Source organism: Crocodylus siamensis, chromosome 15, assembly GCF_052110815.1.
Source record: "Crocodylus siamensis isolate JL-2025a chromosome 15, ASM5211081v1, whole genome shotgun sequence".
In the NCBI taxonomy this organism is placed as follows: Eukaryota; Metazoa; Chordata; order Crocodylia; family Crocodylidae; genus Crocodylus; species Crocodylus siamensis.
The window spans coordinates 53,920,210-53,943,123 of NC_143409.1; the positions used below are offsets into that span (position 1 = coordinate 53,920,210).

Genomic DNA, 22,914 nt, shown 5'->3' on the forward strand with positions numbered 1-22,914 from the left:
GCGGAAGTTCTCCCAAGGTTATACTTGGCAAAGTGGCCAATTACTACACACCACGTATGAATAATTAACAAGTTGGCAACTGTGTCTTCTTTGTCTGTTTGAATTTCAAGTTGGCAGCTCATCCCTTAAGAAAGAGTGGGGCTCGCTTTTTACTTGGGAGGTACTGAGCCTGTTTGGTCACAAGAGAGCGAGCATACATTATTTTGATTTTACAGTTTCATTAAAGTTAACCCTTATCTCGTTACCATAGGTACGGTATCTTTTTTTGACTGGGTTATATACAATTCAAGGTTAGTTTTTCTTGTGTAGGGAGCTCGAGTGATCTGGATGAGGCACAGACAAGGGTGTGTATATGCAGCACTGTTATTACAGAGGGATACAGAGTTTGTTGTGTTAGCCCCTGACCTTTTGCCATCGGCATCAAATCAAAGACTTTGATCCTTGACAGCTGGGAGTCTCTGGGGCTGGCAGGGTTGCCAGTCACAGCTGCCACCTCAGCCCCAGCCCCAGCCCCAGCCCCAGCTGTGGTGCTGGGAGCAGTGGCAGTGGCATGGGCCACACCGCTGGAGCAGATATGGTGGGGCAGCGCCCACCCTGCAATCCAGGGTGGGGGGGCAGCTTCTAGGAGTTCTCCTTGGGGGGGTTACCTCCTTGCTCAATATGAGCTCTTCGTGGTGCAGGGGAGGGTTACCTACTTCCCAGTGTGCACGGGACCCTGGTTGGGACTTCTGGGGTCTCTGGGGTGACTCCCTATTCCAGAGTTTCATCTCTCCCTGCAGTGCTTGGGGCTGCCGGCTCCTCCGACCGACTTCAGTGCTATTCGGTTGTAGAGTCGTAGGAGTCCGGCAGGAAGGGACTGTGAGGAGGCTCCCGGTGCCTCTTCAGAGAAGGAGAACCTGGGGAAAACTTACACACAAGAAATGCTGTTCAGGCTGGAATTATGTCTTCCTAGCTGAAGTGTTGTTTGGATTGGTGCCCTGCACTGCCACTTCCCTATTTTTGGGAGGAACCTACCATGGCAGGAAGTTTGTCTGAGGAAACGGAGCAGGAGAGTGTGGAAACTTTTCCCTAAAGCTCTGCAGATTCACCCTGGAAACGGGGCAAAGATCGGGTACCAATCTTGGAGCTTGGAGATACTCAGAGGCTGCAGAAGAGCTTGGCAGAGCATGGCGCCCTGAGAGCCTGGCACCCAGAAGCAAGGATGAACTAACCACAAGACTCCGGACAGGCAGGAAAGGTCTTTATTTGTGTTCTTCCTTTTGGGACTACAGGTTTATTTAATTTAAAAAAAAAAAAAACCCAAAAGAAAAAACACGATTAAGACAGTGGGAAAAGGGTGCTCTTGGCTTCCAGAGGAAGAAGGGAGTTGGACTTTAAGTACCTAACAGATTATAAGTAGTGGCACAGACTGTGCTGATTAACTGTGAGGTTATTTTTTTATGAAAATCCCAGGGAATGTGACAGGTAAATGACAGGACACCAAGCAAGAAGCTGGGGGAAATAAGAAAATATATAAAAAAAAAAAATTGCTGGGAAGCAAATAAAACTGAATTCCCAAAGAATAAATACTTATCTGATGCCGGTCACTCAAGATGCTGCTCTACCCTATCTCTGGTGAGGCAGACTGCTTTCCTGCAGAAACTGGTAAAGGCCAGGTGAGCTGGAGGTAACCAGGAGGAGAACAGGATACAGAAACTAATTTTAGGTGGAGAAATTAATATGACATAGACAGGAATACTAGACAACTATCAATTCTGTATTAACACCTGGTTGGTGTTTGGCTGGGGTACAAGGGGATGCTGGAGCCGTAGTAGGAGCAAGCCAGATGCCCTAGTTATTAACCTTCAACAAAGCAATACTTTCTGAATTATAAGTTACATCAACAGGTGGCAAGCGAGAACCAGGCTGTGATCATTGGTTAATTATTCAGGGCAAAGAGGCTCTGGCTCATACCAGAGACTCACAAGGGACTGGGACATGGGGAGCCTTGTTCACTTATTCTGCCACTCTGACAGAGACCAATAATACATGCACAGACACAACCCAGGTGTTCGGGCCACACACACACACACACACGCGGCTGGGTGCTGAACATTGCTAGGAGGGAAGGCATGGTCCAGGTTTCACCCAGCTTCCAGCCTATGCCCTGTCGTCCCTGCTGGAAAACCTTGGTGCTGCTAAATCCATCTGTCTGCAAAAGACCACTGGCAAGCGCGTGTCCATTGGTTGTGACCAGCGTGAGGGGTGTAATAGTAAGAGCTTTGTTAATAGCAAGAGATTTGCACGCTGATTCCATAGCAGGCCAGTGAAGCGGCATGTAGCCTCCTGCTCTGTGACCGTGACTGAACTATGAACCTAGATAGCTGTAATACAGTGGAATGTGGTAAACACCGGGTGTGTTGGATCACGACTCACCCCCAACTTCCTAGCTCGAGATAACGATGTTTACTCCAGACTATACAAGCTGCACATTCTTAAGTTACGCTGGGTTCCTCAGCTCTGGCAAGAGTGCCGACTTGCGTGGAGCCCCGGTGCAGGCGATCGCATCCCCGGGATTGGGACACTCTGGGGCCAGGGGAACCATGCGGGGTTTTCATAGATTTCATAGATTTCATAGACATTAGGGCTGGAAGGGACCTCGGGAGATCATCGAGTCCAGCCCCCCCCAAAGGGCAGGAAGTCAGCTGGGGTCATAGGATCCCATATGATAAGCATCCAATTTACTCTTGAAGGTGTTCAGTGTAGGTGCCTTCTCCCAACTAGACAATGAGTCACTGATGATCACATGATGATCCCACCAGTTATGTAACCATGTTGCACTTTTTTGTCTCTAGTTTCCATTTGTTAGCTCATTAGTGAGAAAGTCGCATGGGGCACAGCCGAGACAGAGATGCCACATGGACTTTCACACATCCCTGAGCCTTGGGGACCACAGCCATGATCCCCAGGACTCAGGAGTTTCATGCTGGGCATGAAGAACCCCTGTGTCCAGGAGCCCTGCAAAGGGCAGGAAGTCAGCTGGGGTCATAGGATCCCAGCAAGATAAGCATCCAATTTACTCTTGAAGGTGTTCAATGTAGGTGCTTGAACCACCTCCGCTGGCAGACTGTTCCAGACCTTGGGGGCTCGGACAGTGAAAGAAATTCTTCCTTATGTCCAGCCTGAAACGGTCTTGCAGGAGTTTGTGACCGTTTGACCTCGTCATCCCTTGGGGCGCTCTGGTGAACAGACGTTCCCCCAGATCCTGGTGGTCACCCTTGATAAACTTATAGGTGGCCATCAGATCACCCCTGAGCCTGCGCTTTTCCAGGCTAAAGAGTCCCATGGCTCTCAGCCTGTCATCGTAAGATCTGTTTTCCTGACCTCTGATCATGCGCGTGGCTCTCCTCTGGACTCTCTCAAGCTTCTCCACATCCTTTTTGAATTGTGGAGCCCAAAACTGGACGCAGTACTCCAGCTGCGGCCTCACCAAGGCCGAGTACAAGGGGAGAATGACGTCCCGGGATTTGCTCGAGAAGCATCTATGGATGCAAGCCAGCGTTTTGGTCGCTTTACTAGCCGCAGCATCGCATTGCAGGCTCATGTTCATCTTGTGGTCAATGATGACCCCCAAGTCTCTTTCTTCTGTAGTGCTATCCAACGTAGCACTGCCGAGCCTATAAGGGTGCTGCAGGTTTTTCCTCCCAAGGTGGAGAACCTTGCATTTTTCGGTGTTAAACACCATCAGGTTCTCGTCTGCCCATTTGCTGAGCTTGTCCAGGTCAGCCTGGATCACCTGCCTGTCTTCTGGCGTGGATGCTTGGCCCCAAAGTTTGGTGTCATCGGCGAACTTGGCCAGTCCACTCCTGACTCCAATGTCCACATCGTTAATGAAGATGTTGAACAGTATGGGTCCCAGGACAGAGCCTTGAGGGACCCCACTGGTCACAGGGCACCACGATGAGTGACTGCCATCAATTACAACCCTCTGGGTCCGACCACGGAGCCAATTTTCCAGCCAGCGGATCGTGGTGGAGCCAAGGCCACAACTGGCCAGTTTGGCCAAGAGGTGATCATGGGATACCAGATCAAAGCTTTTTTGAAGTCAAGATATATGACATCAATCTCTTCTCCCTTGTCCAGGTGATAGGTCACCTGGTCATAGAAGGAAATGAGATTGGTCAAACAAGACCTACCCGCAACAAACCCGTGCTGGCTATCCCTTAGGATGTTAGCCTGGGCCAGTCCATCAAGGATGGCCTCCATAATAAACTTTTCTAAGATCTTCCCCAGGATAGAAGTCAGGCTAATGGGCCTGTAGTTAGCCGGATCCACTCTCCTCCCTTTCTTGAAGATCGGCACCACATTGGCCTTCTTCCAGTCTTCGGGCACTACACCAGAGCGCCAGGAGTTTTCAAAGACCCGTGCCAGGGGCTGGGCTATGACGCTCGCCAGCTCCTTGAGTACCCTGGGGTGCAGGTTGTCAGGGCCAGCTGACTTGAAGGTATCCAGCTTCTCAAGGTGTTCCTTCACGAGGTCAGCATTGATGGAGGGTAGGGGATCCCCATCACCCGGATCTCCCTGTCCCATAGCAGGCATGGGCGTCCCATGGGACTGATGAAAGACTGACGCAAAGTACCTATTTAATAGGTTGGCTTTTTCCTGGGCGTCAGTTGTCAGTTGCCCCATCTGGTTTAGCAGGGGTCCAACATTGCCCTTGCTTTTCCTCCGGTTCCCCGCATATCTGAAAAAGGACTTTTTGTTGTCCTTGATGCCTGAAGCTAGTTGGAGTTCAGTTGCAGCCTTGGCTTTCCTGGTTTGGTCCCTGCAGGACCGGACCAGCGTGAAGTAATCCTCCTTGGAGGTGAATCCCGTCCTCCATCCTTTGTAGGCTTTCCTTTTTAGCCACAGTAGGTCCGCTAGGTCTCTGGAGAGCCAGGGGGGCTGCTGTGCCTTCTTGCTGCCTTTCCTCCGTGTTGCAATAGATTTAGCTTGTGCACTGAGGATCGCTTCCTTGAGAAGCAACCACTCTTCTTGAACTCCCATCTCCCTGGGGTCATGGTCCCTGAGGGCCTGACCGACTAGCCTCTTGAGCTTGTCAAAGTTGGCTTTTCTGAAGTCAAGGACTTCTGTGTTGCTGACTGACTTGCCAGCTTTACGGCGGATGGTGAAGGTGATCAGCTCGTGGTCGCTGTCACCCAGCTTCCCATCGATCACTAGGTCACCGATTGGGTCATCCCCCGTAGCCAGTACCAGGTCGAGCAGCGCTTTGCCTCTCGTTGGCCCATAGACTTCTTGAGTCAGGTAGAGGTCATCCACGCACGAGAGAAAGCTTTGCGACTGCTCGGATTTTGCTGAGTGATCTTCCCACGAGATGTCCGGGTAATTGAAGTCACCCATGACAACCAAGGTCCTGGAGCAAGCGGCCTCAGTCAGTTCCTGGGTGAGTGCCTGGTCAACCTCGGGACTTTGAGTGGAAGGTCTGTAGTAGACTCCCACCATTGTGTCCCCTGTGCCGTATTCCCCATGAACTTTTACCCAGAGGGTCTCTAGCTGTCCATGCCAGTCGCCAACATCAGCTTGCAGGGACATGTAGCTTTCCTTCACATAGAGAGCTACACCCCCGCCCCTTTTGTCAACACGATCCCTCCTGTACGGGGTATAGCCCTCTATACCTGTGGTCCAGTCATGGGTGGAGTCCCACCAGGTCTCCGTTATCCCAGTGACATCATATTTCTTTGCACTGAGCAGGAGGACGAGCTCGTCCTGCTTGTTGCCCAGGCTCCTGGCATTAGTGTACAGGCAGGCAAGTGTGCCCTTGGGGGCTCTTGCCTTGCCCACAGATTGTGCCAGGGCTGGGGCAGGGGTGGGCTCCCTCAAGTGCCTTGGTCTGCTGGCTTGGCAAGGGTCTCTCAGTGGGACAGCAGTGACAGTAGTCCCCCCATTCCCTGGCGGGCTTAGTTTAAAGCCCGGTGGAGCAGGTCAGCCAGCCTGGCTGAGAAGAGCCTCATCTCCGGGGGAGCGAGGTGGAGGCCATCTCTTCCCAGCGGCTTGCTGCCTCTCTGGCCAAAGAGTGGGCTGTGGTCATGGAAACCAAAGCCTTCCCGGTGACACCAGCGCCGCAGTCTTTGCTTCACTGGGTGGATCCTCCTCTCCCTCCTCAGCCCAAAGCCCGAGACTGGGAGGATCGACGAAAACACCACCTGAGCTCCCAGACCCCTAAGCCCACTCCCAACTCCCTGTAGTGCCTCATGACCTGGCTGGGGGTGCTCTGAGCCGTGTCATTGCTGCCCACGGGAATAAGGAGCATGGGCCAAGTAGTGGTCTCTGGGCTGGAGGAGCTGCGGGATCCTCTCCGCAATGTCTTGGATGCGGGCCCCCGGGAAGCAGCAGACTTCCCAGGCTAAGGGGCGGGGCGGCAGATTGCCCCTCGGTCCCCGCAGGATGGAGTCTCCCACAACAAACACCTTTTGGCTTTGTCTTGGGGAGAGCGGGGGTAGCTGCGGTCGGCCTGGGTTGCCTGCGGGAGCCGGCAACTGGGGCAGGCTCTGCTGGGGCTGCAAGGGGTGCGCACCTGTTGCTAAGCTCTGGCGAGCGGGGGGCCTTGGTGCGGTGGGCCTTGGGGCCCTTGACCACCTTGGTCCATGCCCCTGACTGGGCAGAGCGGGAGGTCCCAGAGTCCTCCTTAGTCCTGGAGGGAGACGGAGCTCTCCCCTGCGGCTCCCGGGGGAGAAGGGCCTGGCAGGAGGAGTCTGTCTCCTGCTCGCAGTCCCTGATGGCACGCAGTCTCTGGACTGTGGCCTGGAGCTCCTCCCGCTGGCGCGCCAGAGACCCCAGTAGGGAGCAGACCCCGCAAGGGGAGGGGGCCGTGCTCCCAGGCCCCAGAGCCTGAAAAAGGGACAGGCAGCCCCCGCAGCCCAGAGCCAGGGGCTCCGTCTGGGTGGCCGTCTCTGAGGTGCCCGATGGAGGGGCCGCAGAGCCCAAGGGGACCCTCGGGGTGTGGCGCGTGCCCATCCATGTCATGCCTCTGGTTTGTTGGCTACGGCTGGGGCTCACCTTATCATGGAAGGAATCATGTTGGTCAAGGCATCATTTGCCCTTGGTGAATCCATGCCGGCTACCTGCAGTCACCTTGTTATTCTCTTCACAGCCCCTGTCCCGTTCTCCTAAATATCATTCCCATTTACACTTACCTGGCACCAACTGAGATTCAGTTCATTACAATATTTTAGAATTTACCATCCTTTCACAGTAAGTTAGCTACTTGTTGGCTGCCATTAGCGTAAGTATCAAATGTCTCTCAACTGAAGTCTCTCACTTCCCTCTTCAAACAAATAAATCCTTCAAATACTTGACCCTTACTTTCCTGAAGAATGAATGCCCTGAACGTAAGCTGGTCTAAATCAATCCCAACCATGCAGGCAGTGCAACAGAAGCTATCACCCATGGGAATCCCTGCCTCTTGACAGTTATCTGCCTATTGCATTGGCCATGTATTTTATGTGGTGGTCTAGCACCCCCTTGTGTCCCTTCAGCTAAATCACTTCCACCAGCAGATTTCAGGGGCAGTGAAAATCCCCCAGTCCTACTTCAAATTCAGGGATATTGATGTTACCGGGTGAAGGACAGACCCTTATCAGCCCCTTCTTCCTAGAGTAGACCTTCACACACACACACACACACACACACACACATACACACCCCTCTCCCCTGTCCTCCCCACCCGCCCCCAGCACTGTTATTTTCACCCCAGATCCACAATGGCAGGAGGTGGTGAAAAGGCTGTCGAGAAATCTAGCATAGATACATTAGTCCGGTTCTGATACACAGAGTGTGGCATTTCCCAGGTCACCCACTCTTGAAGAAAGAGGTCCTCTGATCTTCACAATGGCTAAAGAGTTATGAAATAGGAGAAGAAAGTGAAGTTGCAGAGAACAAATTTCCCCCTAAGAAAGGTTAGCTTCATCAGTCAAGAGCATTAAGAAGGAGAGAGAAAGGTTAGCACCGTACACCTGTGAAGTGAAGAACAATGGGCCATTGAGTCCTTCAGTAATAAAGCAAGGTAGAGTTGCACCTTTATAAATTAAATTAAACTAATTAAATAAGACAAATATGCATAGAGAGAGAGCATAAGCTTTCCAAATATAGAAGAGACACACACACACACAATCTTATTTCGTCTCGAACCCAGCCGTCTGACTGACTTCAGGCTCTCATGGCTAGGTCCCTCCTCCCTTTCTCTGCACCCTTCATGACTTCCCAGAAATCAGCAACCACGAAAGAAGGGAATCCTCTGTCTGACCTCATCCATGGGGAAACGGGGGCAAGAAAAACACCCAGAGCACATTCATCAAGAACAACCTTTACTAAGAGGGACGGGGAAAAACATCACATCCGAAATATATGGAAGCACACGTCGTTATCAATCCACTGCCGACAGAGTCAGGGCACAGTGCCGGAGCCCTGCCATGCTGGAGGTCTGGAGCCTGTATCCACGAAGGTGTTGTACGATGTCCCCACGGTGAAGAGGATGAAAGGCAGATGCCAAATGCTCTCTCTCTCTCCATGCTGTTCCCATGGGAAGGACCTAGAGATGGTGGAAATCCAGGGTGGGATGGGAAGTATACCACCGCTTCCCGATGCCAACTGTGGGGAGTCGGTGGGTGCCCGTTAGTGATGCCGATGGGGAGAGACAACAGCGGCCTAGAAGCAGACCAGGAGGGTGACCACCTGCCTGAGCCCCGGGAGAAGGTGGATCCCTGGGTGTCCCTCCCAGCAGGCAGGTGGGGACGGGGCGGTATCAATGGGGCGCCACCTTGGAGGCCTGACGGCTCATGGGAGGCTTTTTGAACCTGACGTTGGGGACCTTGTTCCGTGGATCCCGGGACAGCCGGGCCTTCATGGTGAGGCGCAGCTTGGAGAAGGTGCGTTGGAGGCACCTCAGGAAGCGGCGGCACAGAGGGACCTTTTCTCTGGGCACCGATGGGGTCCTGATCTGGGGTTTCTTTTCTTTGGCGGCCTGGACACAAGCGGGTCCATCCATGTGCTGGGGGAAATGTGTGGTGCTGGTGCTGACAGACACAGTTTGGGGTCGTTCGTGGGGAGCTCTCCACAGCCTCCCGTCCTGCCTCTTGCTCCCTCTCTCCAGGTGCTTCTGGTCCAGACTGGAAGGCCCCAAGGGGTCCCCTGGAGCTGGGCGCTGAGGCGCTTCAAGGGGTCCCCGGAAGCTGCCGGGGCCCAAAGAGCCACCTGCCTTCCTCTGCTGCTTCTTGCTACGCACTTGACACAGCCCATCCGGGGCTTGGGATGTGCGGAGCCAGGCGTTGGTGGCATCGTCCACCCCCTGCTCAGGTGTCCCTGCCTTCGCCTGAACCTTCACCCCCTGCCGTGTCCCCCGGGAGCCCCCTGTGGGCGGCCCCTCCCGAGCTGGCCCGCCGGGGGCACCCAGCCTGTAGCTCAGGCTCATGTGATGGGCGCTGACCTGGCCCCGAGCCTGGACGTCCCCCTGGGTGGAGAAGGCAGCTGGCACAGGCTGGCACAGGGCCTGGTGCGGGCAAATGGCACTGACACCCTGCGGGCACTGCTTCTTCAGCAGGTCAGCAACCAACGGGAGCTGCAGGTCGTGGGCGCTGAGAGAGGTCAGGATGGAGCCCAGGAGCTGCGCCAGGTCGGGGGGCTCTACAGTGTCTGGCCTGGCTCCAGGCCTGGCTGCCCCCACGGGGCACTGCTTGGTCCCCCCCTCCTTCCACGGCCCAGGGCCTGGCCCTGCACCCCGCCCCCGCTCCCTGGGGAGCCAGTTGGTGTCTCCAGGGGTGCCGGCTAGGCTTTCTCTTGCCGCAGCCCTCGAGCTGCTAGCACGGGTTGCTTTTCCCTGCTGGGGCTGGCTGGAGCCAGGGGGTCTCCCCTGACTGGGCCCCATCCTGCTTTCCCCACCAGGCTTGTGGATTGGCTTGGGGGGCAGCGCAGAGGCTGGTGGGTGCCTCCATGCAGGCGCAGAGGTCTGGGATAATGGGACTTCAGTCCCCGGGGATGTCTCTGAGCCTAGGGGCAGCTGGGAGACCAGTTGATCCCGTTCCCAGCTGGTCTGAATGCTGCTCTGCTGGAGGCCCTTTCCTGCACCATCCTGGGAGCTTGTTGAGGCCTTGGGGCTTCTTGCCGTGACCCTCGTCATCTTCCAGAGCAGCCCCTGGAGCTCCTTCAGGCTGCAGCTGGCACCAAGCTGCCCAGAGTCTCCTGGCCAGACCGCACGCCCGGGCTTCCCCTCCAGGCCACAGGCGCAGGGGAGGTCAGGCGCCTCCCCACCAGCCTCATGCAGCTCCCAGCTCCCAGCTGCCCCTGGCTGCCAGCTGGGTGCCCCCCTCTGCCCTCTGGGGTGCCAGGCGGGGGGCAGCTGGGTGCCTTTCCCGGACTGCTCCAGGCTGCACCGCTCCCTTCCTCCACGGCGGCCTCGCACCCCGGTGGGAAGGAGGCAGACGCTGCTCATTGCACCGTCACTGGTGGTGCCCCATGGGTGGGAGAGCTCCTTTCCTGGGTCAGTCTCTGCCCCTGCGGGCATTCGGCAAGAGGCCGGGCCTGGCTCCTCGGGCACCTCCTGCAGCCGCTTCCCCACGAGGTGCCGCTCCGACGCCTCCTGGGAAGCACAAACATCCTCAGACGGGTCTGGGACCTTGGTGCTGGCTTCCCCGGGCAACACGGTGGTGTCTGCAGGATCCTGCTTGCCCGGCGGCTCTGGGGCCAGGACGTGCACCTTCCACCGCAGGCTGACGCAGCCCGGGGGCTGGCAGGGCTTCGGGGCATGGTGGCGGTGCTCCGGGCCCTTCTCTGGCTCAGCCGCGCTGCAAGGCTTCCCCCGAGGATGGGCCTGGGCGGCTGAGGGAGTCTCTGTCCCACACGGAGCCGTCCCCTGGCACCCGCTGGCCGGCGGAGGCCGTGTCTCCGGGCTCCCCTGCTGCAAAGGAGGCTGCAGACGGGCGTCAGCGTGGGGCGCGGGCTGGCTGAGGGCGGCCTCAGGGGGGCTCATGAGCCTCGGGGCCCGGCAGGGCAAGGGCTTGGGGAGGCAGACACAGGGCTCCTGGGGGTCCAATCCCAGAGGCCGCACGGCCTTATCCTGTGGGTCGGATCCAGGCTCCTCTGTCTTCAGGGCCTCGGCCTGCTCACGCCATGGCGGCTCCTCAGGCAGAGCGGGCAGCGGGTGCGAGACCTGCAGGGCTGCGTGGGAATCCCGAGGGGTGCGGGAGATGCTTTTCTGGAGCCGGGGTGTCTCGGCGTACGTGGGACGGGGGCGCTGGAGCGGCACCGGGGGGATCAGGCGGGCCAGTGACTTGGCATCTGGGCTGGGGAGGCCCTGCCGGCACTGCAGCTGCAGGCTCCAGACGTGGTAGCCCAGATGCTGGGCAACCGCCGGCTCATCTGCCTGTCCTGGTGGGGACTTCGGGGGGTGCCAGGCTGGGCCAGAGAGAGCCACGCCATCCTCCTCCAAAACCCCAAGGGTCTCCCTTAGGCCGGCCAACAGCAGCAGCCCCATGACGGCATCCCCCACGGCAGCATGGCTGGGAGGTTGCATGAAGGCAGCGTCAGGGTCCTCCATTTCCTCGGGCTCCTCGGAGATCCAGGATGATGCCGGACTCGCAGGTCTGGGCCTGTGGCAGAGAGGAGACGGGGGGCAGAGATGAGACGGGGGCAGGGCACATCCACTCCTCCCCACCCCACATGGTGCAGACCCTAGGGGACGTGGGGCTGGGCCGTGTCCTCCCAAAGACCACAGCAAACATGGCGTCCAGGTGCCCTCTGGGAACAGGCCACAGGGCCCCCCAGAGACACCCCCACCCCTTCCCCACTCAGCCCTTACGGGATCAGGTCGCTCATCAGGTGCCAGCTCACGTGCTGGAGCCTCCTTTCCACCAGCTGCAGCGTGTGCTCGAGGCTGAGCCTGTCCCCAGGCATGGGGCAGCTGCAGGACAAGGAGGAGGGCATCTCATATGGCTGCATTGCCCCCGGCCCGCCTCCCTTTCCTGAGCCAGCCCCACCCCGGCACAAAGGGGCCCCTCGGGCCCCGGGGGGCTGCAGGGGGCGTGGGGCAGGGCTTACTGTGGGCACCGGGGTGGCGGCGTCTCCTCCGCGTGTCTGCAAGCTGCTGTAAGGGAGAGAGGAAGGAGCTGGCGTGGGCCTGGGGAGGCTCTGCCCCTCCCCAGCTGGCACCCCCAGCCTGCGAGCGGGGCCGGCTGCTCCTCCGTGGCCCCCATGGGCTGGCAGGAGGCAGGGGGCTGTGCTCTCTCCTGCCCCTGCCCCAGGCCGGGCCCGAGGCTACTCACCTCCCAGCTTGACTCTTCCCAGGATCTGCCCCAGCCTCCTCAGCCTCCGACGAACGCCCTGCACACGCAGAGAGCAGCGGGTTAGAGGGCAGCTCCCTGGTCCCCACCATCCCCACGCGGATGTCCCTGCCCTGGGGACCCTGAGCAGGGGGACAAGACCCCCTAGCCAGGAGCCCGGCTGTCGTCCCAGCGGGAGCATTGGCACAGCCCAGGCACCATCCCCGGCCTCGGTTGCAGCCAACACCCAACGCCTCTAAAAAAGGTTTTGTTTTGTTTGGGGTTTTTTTTTAAAGAAATGTTTCATGATCCAGGGCAATTCGAGTCTAAATTCGCGAGGCAGCCCAGAACCATAAGCAGCCGCAGACGCAAGCTACGGAGGAGCCTCCCGTTTCCATAAAGTGGGCTCTAAGCCCCAGCACCGAGGCGGGTACTAAACCACGCCGGGGAACAGTTGTCCCCAGGAACGCTCACGGAAACTGCCTTCAGTGACCCAGACACGTGGCGTTTCCCCGCCTCGAGAAGAGGTTTAAGAACATCCTGACACATGGAGCGAGAAGCAGAGGAGGAGGCAACCAGCAAAGCCCAGAAGCCCCCTCCCTTCGGCCCCCCCACACACACCTACCGGTGAATCCAGAAACCAAAAGACCACTTGAGATAACAGAAAAACCAGGATGAATTCGACAAGAAAATCCATCCTGGCAAAGTTGCCAGGTTGGCGGAGCAAAGATACAGCAACCTCCCTCCTCCCCCTCTTTCTTGGCAACTGCCCACCCTCGGGTGCCTGGGGCCAGGGAGGTAGTCAGGGAGTGACATCACGGCGAGGTCAGAAGGGGAGCCCCCTTGTCAGCTCATAAGGGCCACTGCCATTGCCTCGGCCCCACTGCCTTTTCCCCTGATCCCTGCCACTGCCATTGCCTCGACACCACTGCCTTTTCCCCTGATCTTTGCCACTTGCTCTTTAGTTACCAAGCATCCCAAGCACAGGTACCACAGGCACCAACACACACACACTGTCACCTGAGTCAGTGTTTAACCTGTGTGTATATGTGTCTGTATGTGTACTGTGTATGATTTCATGTCATTATCATTACCACATGTATGTGCTGAATTGGTGATAGGTATGCATGCGCCTAGGCTGGTAATTTGGGATGTGCGTGTGCCTGAGTTGGTGGTGGGGGTGTATGCACCTAGCATGTGTGTATGCACCTAATTGAGTTTTGTATGTGTGCAAGTGCAATTGTACAACACACCCTCCTGTCTAACAGCACGATATAGAGATCCTGAGCGTTGGCCTGACCCCACCGGGCAACACTTTAACACACATACATGGACACACACTTCTATTGCCTGTCATTATTGTGTAACACACACACACACATGCTTTGTATCATGGTTGTGTCACACACACATACTTCTGCTCTGTATCGTTCTTCTGTAACATACACAAATTTCTGCTCTGTATCATTACTCCATGACACACAAGTGTGCGCACACACACACTTCTATTCCATATCATTATTATGTAACAAGACACACCCTGTGTGCTTATCATTATTGTGTAAAACAGACACACACTTCAGCTCTGTATGATTATTCTGTAACACACGCGCACATCTGCTCTGTGTCATTCTTCTGCAACACACACACACACACACACACTTCTGCTCTGTATCATTATTCTGTAATGAACACGAGCACGTGAACACACACACACGTATCATTAGTCTGTAACACACACACATATCTGCTCTGTATCATTTTTCTGCAAGGCACAGACACACGCATCTGCCCCCTATAATTTTGTAACACACACATACACTCATCTGTTCTGCATCATTATTCTGTAAAACACACAAACTTCTGCTCTGTATCATTGTGTAACACACACACTTCTGCTTCATATTATTTTCTGTAACACAAACACGTGTAAACACACACACACTTCTGCTCTGTATCCTGCTATAACACAAACATGCACAAACCCTGCTGCTCTATATCATTATTCTGCAACAGACACATGCACACACACACTTGTGTCCTGTATCATTATTTTGGAACCCACACACAAGCTTCTGCTTTGCATCATTCTGTAACACAAACACACAAACACTTCTCTGGATTATTATTCTGCAAGACACATGCAAGCACACACACACTTCAGCTCAGTATAAATCTTCTACCAATGCACAGACACACACTTGTCCTCTTTATCATTAGTCTGCAACACACACACACACTTCTGCTACACACACACACTTCTGTTCCGTATCATTACTGTGTAAGACACACACACACAGACACACACACTTCTGCTGTTATTATTCTGTAACACACACACACACTTCTTGTCCATATCATTATTTCATCATGCACACACAGTCACACACTTCTGCTATGTATCATGATTCTGCAAGACACAAACACGCAAACACACTCCTGTTCCATATTATTACTGTGCAACACACACACGTGCACACACACACTTCTGCTCTGTATCATTATGTAACACACAGAGACAGAGCCCTGTGCTCCTTATCATTATTGTGTAAAACAGACACACACTTCAGCTCTGTATGATTATTCTGTAACACAGACACACACACGTCTGCTCTGTGCCATTATTGTGTCACACCACACAGCACCCCCAGGTCCCTCCGCCCTGGGCACACGGGGCCGAGCGGGGCGCCCACAACCTGGCAGCAGAGCGGGAGCAGATTTGCCAGCGCACCCGGGGCTCCTGCCCTGCACGTTGTCCCTGCTCAGCGCGACTCAAGGGCAGGAGCTGAGCCCAGCCCAGGCCCGACCCCCAGGGCGCTGCCGGCCCCTCCAGGGCTGCCCCGCTCCACCCCAGGGAGAGCCCACGCTAGGCCCCGTCACCCCAGCCCTCCTGGGAAAGGGCTGCTGGGCAGAGGGGGCAACCTCTGGGCCCTGCTCCCTGCTGCCGGAGACTTTGTGTCTCTCCCGGGACAGCCTGGCCTTGCTCTCAGGCGTGGGGAAGCCCTTCAGCTCCAGGCAGGCGGGTCCTGCTGGCACAGGCAGCGCGTCTCTGGGCTCCTGCTCGTGTGCGCGGCTCTGCCGCCCTCCCCGGGGCTGCTGCGCGCCCGCCTGCCTGGCACGTCGCAGCCGTCTGAGCAGGGAACAACCTGGGACTCACTTTCTAGGTGACCTGAGCGTGGAGCCGGAGGGAGGAGTGTGGCGTCCCCAGGGCCTGGGAGCACGCGCCCAGCAGCGCTCCATCCCCCATGCGGGTGAGGGGCCTGCACCACCCTGGGGGGGCTTCCCATGGCTGCGCGGGAAATGCAGAAATGGGCAAGAAATGCAGCCCCCGCACTGTAGGCACTCAGGCCCTGATGCTGTCTGCCACCACTTCCAGTGAGGTTGGAAACACCCCCACGCTGACCCTCCCCACCCTACACAGCAGGCAGCTGTGTCCAAAACAGCTGCAGGTCTTGGACCTTGAGCCCAGGGCTCTGCCCACCTGCCAAACCTAGTACCAGGGAGGCTGTGGGCATGGCTGAAACCCGGGGTTCATTTGTCTGTCTCCTTGATGAGCAGAGGAGGGGGCAGATACATGTGAAGAGGGTGCTTTGAACCCTCACTGAAGACTGCCCCTGCTCGGTGCCAGAAGGATAAATACAACCGGCAAAAATTCCTCAGGGGTTCGGAGTAATCTGAGTCTTTGACTCTGCTCTGACCCTATTTGCAAACACACCTTTTGTGCTGCTAATAAGTGTGTGTCTGTGATTTTGGTGGCCTCCAAGAAACGGACCGCAATCTTTTGCAACACGGGCAAGAAAGTGGCTGTGCCCCACCTGCTGTCAAAGGAAACCGGCAGATCCCAGCAGCAGCGGAAAGGAGGGAGAGAAATCCTCCACCTCCACACTTTCTAACTGTCTCTCGCTGTGCCACCCCAACAGGAGGTGGTGTGCCAGCTATTACAGGTTTTAAAACTTTGAAGGGCCCCCGTAAAATGAGTGACTGTTGGTGAATAGTCCGTTCTGCTTCCTGCAGGGCTAAGCACACTACAAAAAGGCCTTTTTCCCAAGTGGAATATCGCTTTTCAGCATCTTTGAAACTACGCGAATAAAATCCAATAGGGCGTGTTGGACCTTCTGGCCCTCGCTGCCACATATGTACTGAGGCTCCATGAATTGCAAAACCCCATTCAATGTGGAGCAGGTCACTTGGATGTATTGGACCCAGAGCCTGATATGCTCCTGCTTCAAAAATCAATAACTTCAGAGCTTCCTCATGCAAAGGGGTCCAATCCCAGATAACCCTTTTCTTTGTTAGGTCATATAAAGGACGAGCTATAATTGAAAAATCAGGGATATGCTTTCTCCAAAATATCAGCAGGCCAAGGGCATGCTGCAGTTCCTCTTTATTTGCAGGGATTTTAATCTGTTTTAAGACAGTTAAGGTTTCTGGGGGAATACACGCTGCTCCTCCCTTCCACCATATGCCTAAAAATTTTACCTCTGTGGAGGGGGCTTGCCTTTTTTCTGATGGGATTTTGAGTCCTAATTTCTCTAAGTAATTGATTATTTTAATTTGGGTCTTTTCTACAGCATCAACATCGTGACCGCCGATTAGCACGTCATCAATGTACTGATAGATTTTTACCCCGTTCTCAGGAGTAATTTTATCAAGTTCCTGAGCTAATGTATGATGAGCTAAAGTAGGGGAATGACGGTACCCTCGGGGCAGCCGGGTAAAGGTGTATTGGATTCCTTTCCATGTAAAGGCAAATTTGCTTTGATCACTTTCCTGCAGGGGTACCATGAAAAACATATCCTTCACATCTATAGTAGCTAAAACCGGGTGCGCCTGTTCCTGTATGACAGCTACTAGCTCAGCTGTGTTCGGCACTGCCGCTGTTAAAGGGCCAGTGTTAGCATTTAGGCGTCGGTAATCTATAGTTAATCGCCATTTTCCATTTGGTTTTCGTACTGGCCATACAGGGGAATTATATGGAGAGTGAGTCTGTCTAATCACTCCATTCTTCAATAATTCTTTAATGACTGGAGAAATCCCTTCCTTTGCCCCGAGGGGTAAGGAATAAGGTTTTACATTTACTATTTTGGAGGGGGGAAGTGGTGGTGCAGTCTGGAAAAGTCTAATTAGAGGGGCTGGGGAGCCAAACTTCCACTCTTGTCCCTGAGAATCTGTCCAGGCCTTTCCCTTTAATAGATCTAATCCTAAGATGTTGGTGGGAAGGGTGCCTACAATCCTAATAGTATTTGTTGGAGTTGCATCACCAGGCAACCAACATTTTACTCGGGCAGTGGGTTGGGGCTTAGAATTCCCAAAAACATCTGGAACCTGTATGTATTTTTTATCTAATATAATTCCACTTGGATCTGCTGTATCTTTGCTTAATGCTGACATTTGAGCTTCTGTATCTATGAGAAAGGTAACTGGGGTTTTGTAAGGACCCAAGGGGAAGGTTACTAAAAGGTCCCCTTTTTTATTTTCTGTGAGCCTTGTAAGGTATACCCACGAGCCATCCCCCGGCTCACCTACTGGGGATGGCTGAAAGGGTTTCCCTGGTGGGAAGGGGAATGATTGCCCTGAGTGGCTTTTTTGGGAGGGGTTGAGGGAGCAACCACTCCTTCAAAATTAGGTCTGGTAAGAGGTAATCCTTCTCTAGGCGGGGGCTTTTTTTCTACTTGCCACATTATTACTAATAACTGTAAATTTGGGAGTGGCAACCTATCCATTAACTGTTTAGGAATCCCTTTCTCCATCCCTTCACTCCATAATTGGTTACGTGAAATCTTTAAAGGGAAGCGAGGGAGAGGGGGTTGAGCGTGAAGCTCAGCCCTACGAAAGACTGTCTGCCTTTTTGATTCCTTGTCCGTTATTCCCATTCTCCGACCATAATTAATCAATTCTTGGGCCACCTCTCCCCAGGTGAGATGAGGTCCCACTTTACAACCCCCTGGTGTTACTACTCTAAGACGGTCCTGGAGCTGTACAGCATACAATTTTAAAGAATCAGGCAGTCCCCTGATCAAAGGGGTTAATCGATCAGGGTCAGCAAACATCAACATAGGCGAAGGATGTCGGGGTATCAAGCGCCGATTGTGCATTAATTGAAGGCATGCGCCCTTTTGAATGCTTTCAGTAAGCTGATTAATTCCAGGTGTGGGAATGGCAAGGGGGTCCCCTCGCTCTAGGGGATCAAGACCACCAGCCCAATATGCTGCCCTTTGGGTCAAGGACCATGGTTCACGTCCGTCACTGACTGTTAGAAACACTCCAGGTCCCCAATACCCCTGAGCCTCTTCCTCTGACAGTCTAATCCTATCTCCCCCGGTCAAAGAAACCCTCCATACATATTCTGTCTCAGATTCTTTAGCCAATCTACTATGTTTCTCCTGCAGCTTAGCTAATTCTGTTGCACTACAAGGAATTTGTGTAGTAGTGACAGCAGGTGGTATTTCCTCATCCCCTTCCTCATATTGAGTCTCCGTCTTTATGAGGGGACGAAGTTTTTTATCCATATCTGATTCAACCCTAGTCTCATCCACTTCGTCCCAAGGATGAAGAGGGATTACTTCACTCGCTACTGAATATTCTCTGCATTGTTGGGTTAATGACACTCTCGGCTCCTTCTCCCTTTCAAAAGCTTCTTTAAGATTGCACTGTAACTTTCCAACTGTCAATCTCTCAGCTGCTAAGGCTACCTCAGCTTGGCTACATTTCTCCTTCTCTGCTGCCAGCTCAGCTTGCAGGTTTCTCACTAACTCCTGCAAGGATTCAGTCACCTCCCTTTCTGCTTGTTTTACAACAAGCCTGTCCTTCTGGGCGGCTAACAAAGCTGCTCCCAGCACCCCACAAACTAAAGCCTTTCCTTTTCCTCGCCTCTGTTTCTGTTCCTTGGCCAAGGCTTTTATTCGTTCAGCCCCAGTGTCTGGGGATTGCCAATTCTCCTCAGCCCACCGGTGCCAGCTGGAGCTGGACTTGCCTTATATTCTTTCAGCAGTTCCAGAAGAGGGGAGCAGTTCAGGTCGGGCCTTTCCCGGGGTGCCATGACCTTCCTGCCAGAGGTTTCGAACTCAGTCGAAAATCAGTCCTCCTTTCTTAGCACTCAGGCTAATATCCCCTGATTACTAACCACCAGCCGCTGCACACAGAGGATCCTGTTCGTGACGCCAATTAAAATGTCCCGTCCCGCTCAGTGGGTGAAGGGGGAGGTGCTTTTACAATCCTCTGTGCAGCGTGGTTAGACAAACACTCTCAGAATAAACAACTTGCTGCTTTATTTTGGTTAACTTCATAACAACAATAAAACCCCTGGTCAAGATTTATTCCTGGAAAACATTCACATGAGGCATGCAGAAGAAAGAAGAACTTGAGAGAAAAAGAGAAAAGAAGAGAAAGAGAGAGAGAAAAAGAGAGAGAGAGAGAGAGAGAGAGATCACCACCCCTGGATCCTGCATTGTCGGCGCGTGTCTCTGTTGCTGGTGCTTCTTTCTTGATCTGCGGGTGATGGGTGGACGAGCGAGCGTTTTTTCTGCCTGCCTTTTATCTCCTTCTGATGCATATGATGTAAAAATCACGGTTCATTTCTCGGGAGGCGAAAAAAACCTTCAGCCACAGACACACTCTATTAGCAACACAAAAGGTATATATTTGCAAATAGGGTCAGAGAGAGAGACAAAAGATCAAACACTCTGCTGCCCCCGAGGGAAACTGCCCAGCTGGCTTTATCCCCTCTCTCCTGACCACGTGTGCAGAAGGAGGAACTCTTACAACTCATTTCCGATTCATAGAAACATGTATGTGAATACGTCAAATCATGCGTCGCATGTGTATTATAATTAACTACTTAAGTATGCGGGGCGGATAGGCTTATATGTATTAATTCATTGCGCATGGGTAGAAAATATTTGAGGTTACAAGAGTTTGAATTTTCCTTGCTTCAAGGCTAGAATTGCAATTTACTCTTATCTGCATGAGAAAAGCTGAGGAGTATATGCTTTACTGTAACAAAGAGATAGTAACTTTGCAAAACAAAGAGAGAGGGATACCTTAATACAAAGAGCTCTCAGTAGCTCTCCCAGTTCTCTCACCAGGGAGGGCTGACAGCTGCACTGTTTTAACAAGACTTATTGATAATGCATTTTTAATAATATTTCTAACAATATCCCCCCTCAAGATGCTTTCTGATCTTTACTTCATTTGGGCATATCAAGATAATTATGAGGAATTTTTCTGAGGACCATGACTTTTGCTACAGTCTGTGCTTTCAAAGGAACTGCTGCGACCTGCATTCCTTCTACTGTAGTGTTTATCAATCTAGTGAGACAAGGAATAAGGCAAGGGATAAAAATTAAACCAGTCAGAGCACACAAAAGCACAAATCCTACTTTTTTCCACCAGGGTCCTCCAAATAATTGAAACCACCAGTCTTTACTCCATGTGGGTTCCCACGTTTGTATCGGTACATGGGCTATTTTCCTAATCTCTTTGGCAATCTCTAAGACCGCTTTTCCGTTGTCGTCTATTTGGAGGCAACAATTAGAAAGGTTGAACTTTCCACAGACTCCGCCATCCTCTGCGAGTAAATAGTCTAGAGCCATTCGATTTTGGTATATGGCTTCCCTCATCTGGGAACTTTGTCGAGCCAGCAACTCGAGAGCAGTGGTAGTCTGGTTAGTAATTACTTCCAAGACGCATACCTGTGAAGAGAAAACAAGACAGACTGCAAGGCAATAACATACATATGAATCTCACTATTACCTAATTTGAAAGTTACATTCTCTCGCATCCCAGGGGGTAAGACTCGAGGTGGCTTGCCAAACATAATTTCATATGGGGTCAATTTGAGGCCCCGTCGGGGAGTGTCTCGAATGCAAGTAAGAGCTAGCGGCAATGCTTGAGGCCACTTAAGGCGTGTTTCAATACAGATTTTGGTGAGCAAAGTCTTTAAAGTCCTATTCATGCGTTCCACTTGTCCTGAACTCTGTGGTCTCCATGGTGTGTGTAGTTTCCAAGTAACCTTGAGAGCTTGTGCGACTTCTTGAACCACTTTTCCCACAAAGTGTTGTCCTTGATCCGACTCGATGGACTCAGGCAGGGAATACCAGGGAATGATCTCCTGTAACAAATACTTCACTACTGTAGCTGCAGTGGCAGTCCTGGTGGGCCAGGCCTCGACCCAACCACAGAGCTGGTCTACCAGGACAAGTAAAAACCCGTGATGTCCGGACCGTGGGAGCTCGGCAAAATCAATCTGCCATGCCTGTCCAGGGTACGCTGCCCAGGGTCTACCTCCCATTGGCACAGGGGGTTTCCTTCGAGGGTTTACTTTCTGGCATGTGATGCACTTGGTAGCAATGCGCTGAGCTTCTACATATAGCCCTGGGGCTACTGCTTGGCGGATCACTAGATCACCCATAGCCAAGCCTCCCATATGGGTTCTTGCATGGAGCTGTTGCAGCACCTCCCGAAGCAATGGCCTGGGTATCATGACTTTCCCTCCTGGTACTATCCACCACCCCTGGGAGTTCTTTTCTGCACAAGCTTTCTGTGCAAATTTATCTTCTTCAGGGGAATACTGTCGGACTAAATCCTGAACGTATGGCCATATGGCATGGGACATGGCCTGCTTGGATACCTCTTCTGCTTCTCCCCCAATAAATGCAGCTTCCTTTGCTGCTGCATCAGCCTTTGTATTTCCAAGCTTATGCTTTTTCTCAGCAGCCTTCCCATGGGCCCGCACATGAATGACTGCTACCTCTTTAGGCTGGTGGAGTGCCTCTAGTAGTTTGATAATCTGGGGGCCATTAGCAATCTTATTCCCAGAGGCAGTAATGAAACCCCTTTCTTTCCACAATAGTCCGTGCGCATGGACTGTAGAAAAAGCATAGTGAGAGTCAGTGTATATATTAACCCGCTGGTCTGTCCCCAGCTGTAATGCTCGGGTGAGCGCAGTGAGTTCCGCGGCCTGTGCCGACCATGAGCTCGGCAATGACTCCCTCCATACTACCTTATCCAAGGTTACCACTGCACATCCTGTTCGTCTTTTCCCATCGATGACAGAGCTGGAGCTGTCTACGAAGTATTCAACATCTGGGTCTTCAATTGGGTCCTCAGCAAGATCAGGTCGCACCTGCGTGGTCTGATTCAGGACCTCAAGGCAGTCATGCTTCGGTTTCCCTGGCTCCGGCAGCAAGGTTGCAGGGTTCAAGGCTGTAGTATGTTTGAAAGTAAGTCCTGGATTAGAGAGCAAAAATATCTCATACCGTTATTGTCTGGAGGGGTTAAGAAATTTCCCTCCCTTCAGTCCCTAGGATCTGGGGAACTCCATGAGGAGTGAGTATTTCCATATCCGCACCCATGACTATCTTCTGGGCTTCTTCAACAACCACTGCTGTGGCTGCCACAGCCCGAAGACAGGCTGGCCACCCGAGTGCAACTGGATCTAGAACCCTTGAATAATATCCCACGGGTCTCCAGGTCGGGCCCAATGGCTGTGTCAGCACCCCTGATGCAACCCCTCGATTCTCATGAACATACAGTCGATATGGCTTTTTACTGTTTGGGATGGCCAGGGCAGGGGGCTGGGTTAATGCTGCTTTAAGCAGATCAAAGGCATGCTGCATTTCTTTATTCC

General features: G+C 53.4%; 3 protein-coding genes across 5 annotated transcripts in view; all 3 read right to left on the reverse strand.

Moving 5' to 3' along the window:
- The window catches only part of LOC149852907 (BOLA class I histocompatibility antigen, alpha chain BL3-7-like), a 622,447-nt gene that overhangs the window by 24,192 nt on the left and 575,341 nt on the right, over positions 1–22,914 (reverse strand). The window lies entirely within an intron of this gene.
- LOC149852910 (uncharacterized) lies at positions 8,365–13,813 on the reverse strand. Of its 3 annotated transcripts, XM_090029598.1 has the most exons (5): positions 12,913–13,813; positions 12,291–12,348; positions 12,067–12,112; positions 11,828–11,929; positions 8,365–11,618 (listed from the first exon to the last, which is right to left on the reverse strand). In XM_090029598.1, the coding sequence occupies exons 1-5, from the start codon at positions 12,982–12,984 to the stop codon at positions 8,780–8,782; spliced, it is 3,117 nt and encodes a 1,038-aa protein (XP_089885724.1). In that variant the 5' UTR covers positions 12,985–13,813; the 3' UTR covers positions 8,365–8,779. The 3 variants fall into 3 exon arrangements, with proteins under 3 accessions (XP_089885724.1, XP_089885723.1, XP_089885722.1); XM_090029597.1 differs by lacking the exon at positions 12,913–13,813 and having other exon boundaries at positions 12,067–12,109; positions 12,291–12,793; XM_090029596.1 differs by lacking the exon at positions 12,913–13,813 and having other exon boundaries at positions 12,291–12,793.
- Positions 17,810–18,796, reverse strand: LOC149852911 (uncharacterized). Its single transcript, XM_090029509.1, has one exon. It carries the CDS (start codon positions 18,794–18,796, stop codon positions 17,810–17,812), a length of 987 nt encoding a protein of 328 aa, XP_089885635.1.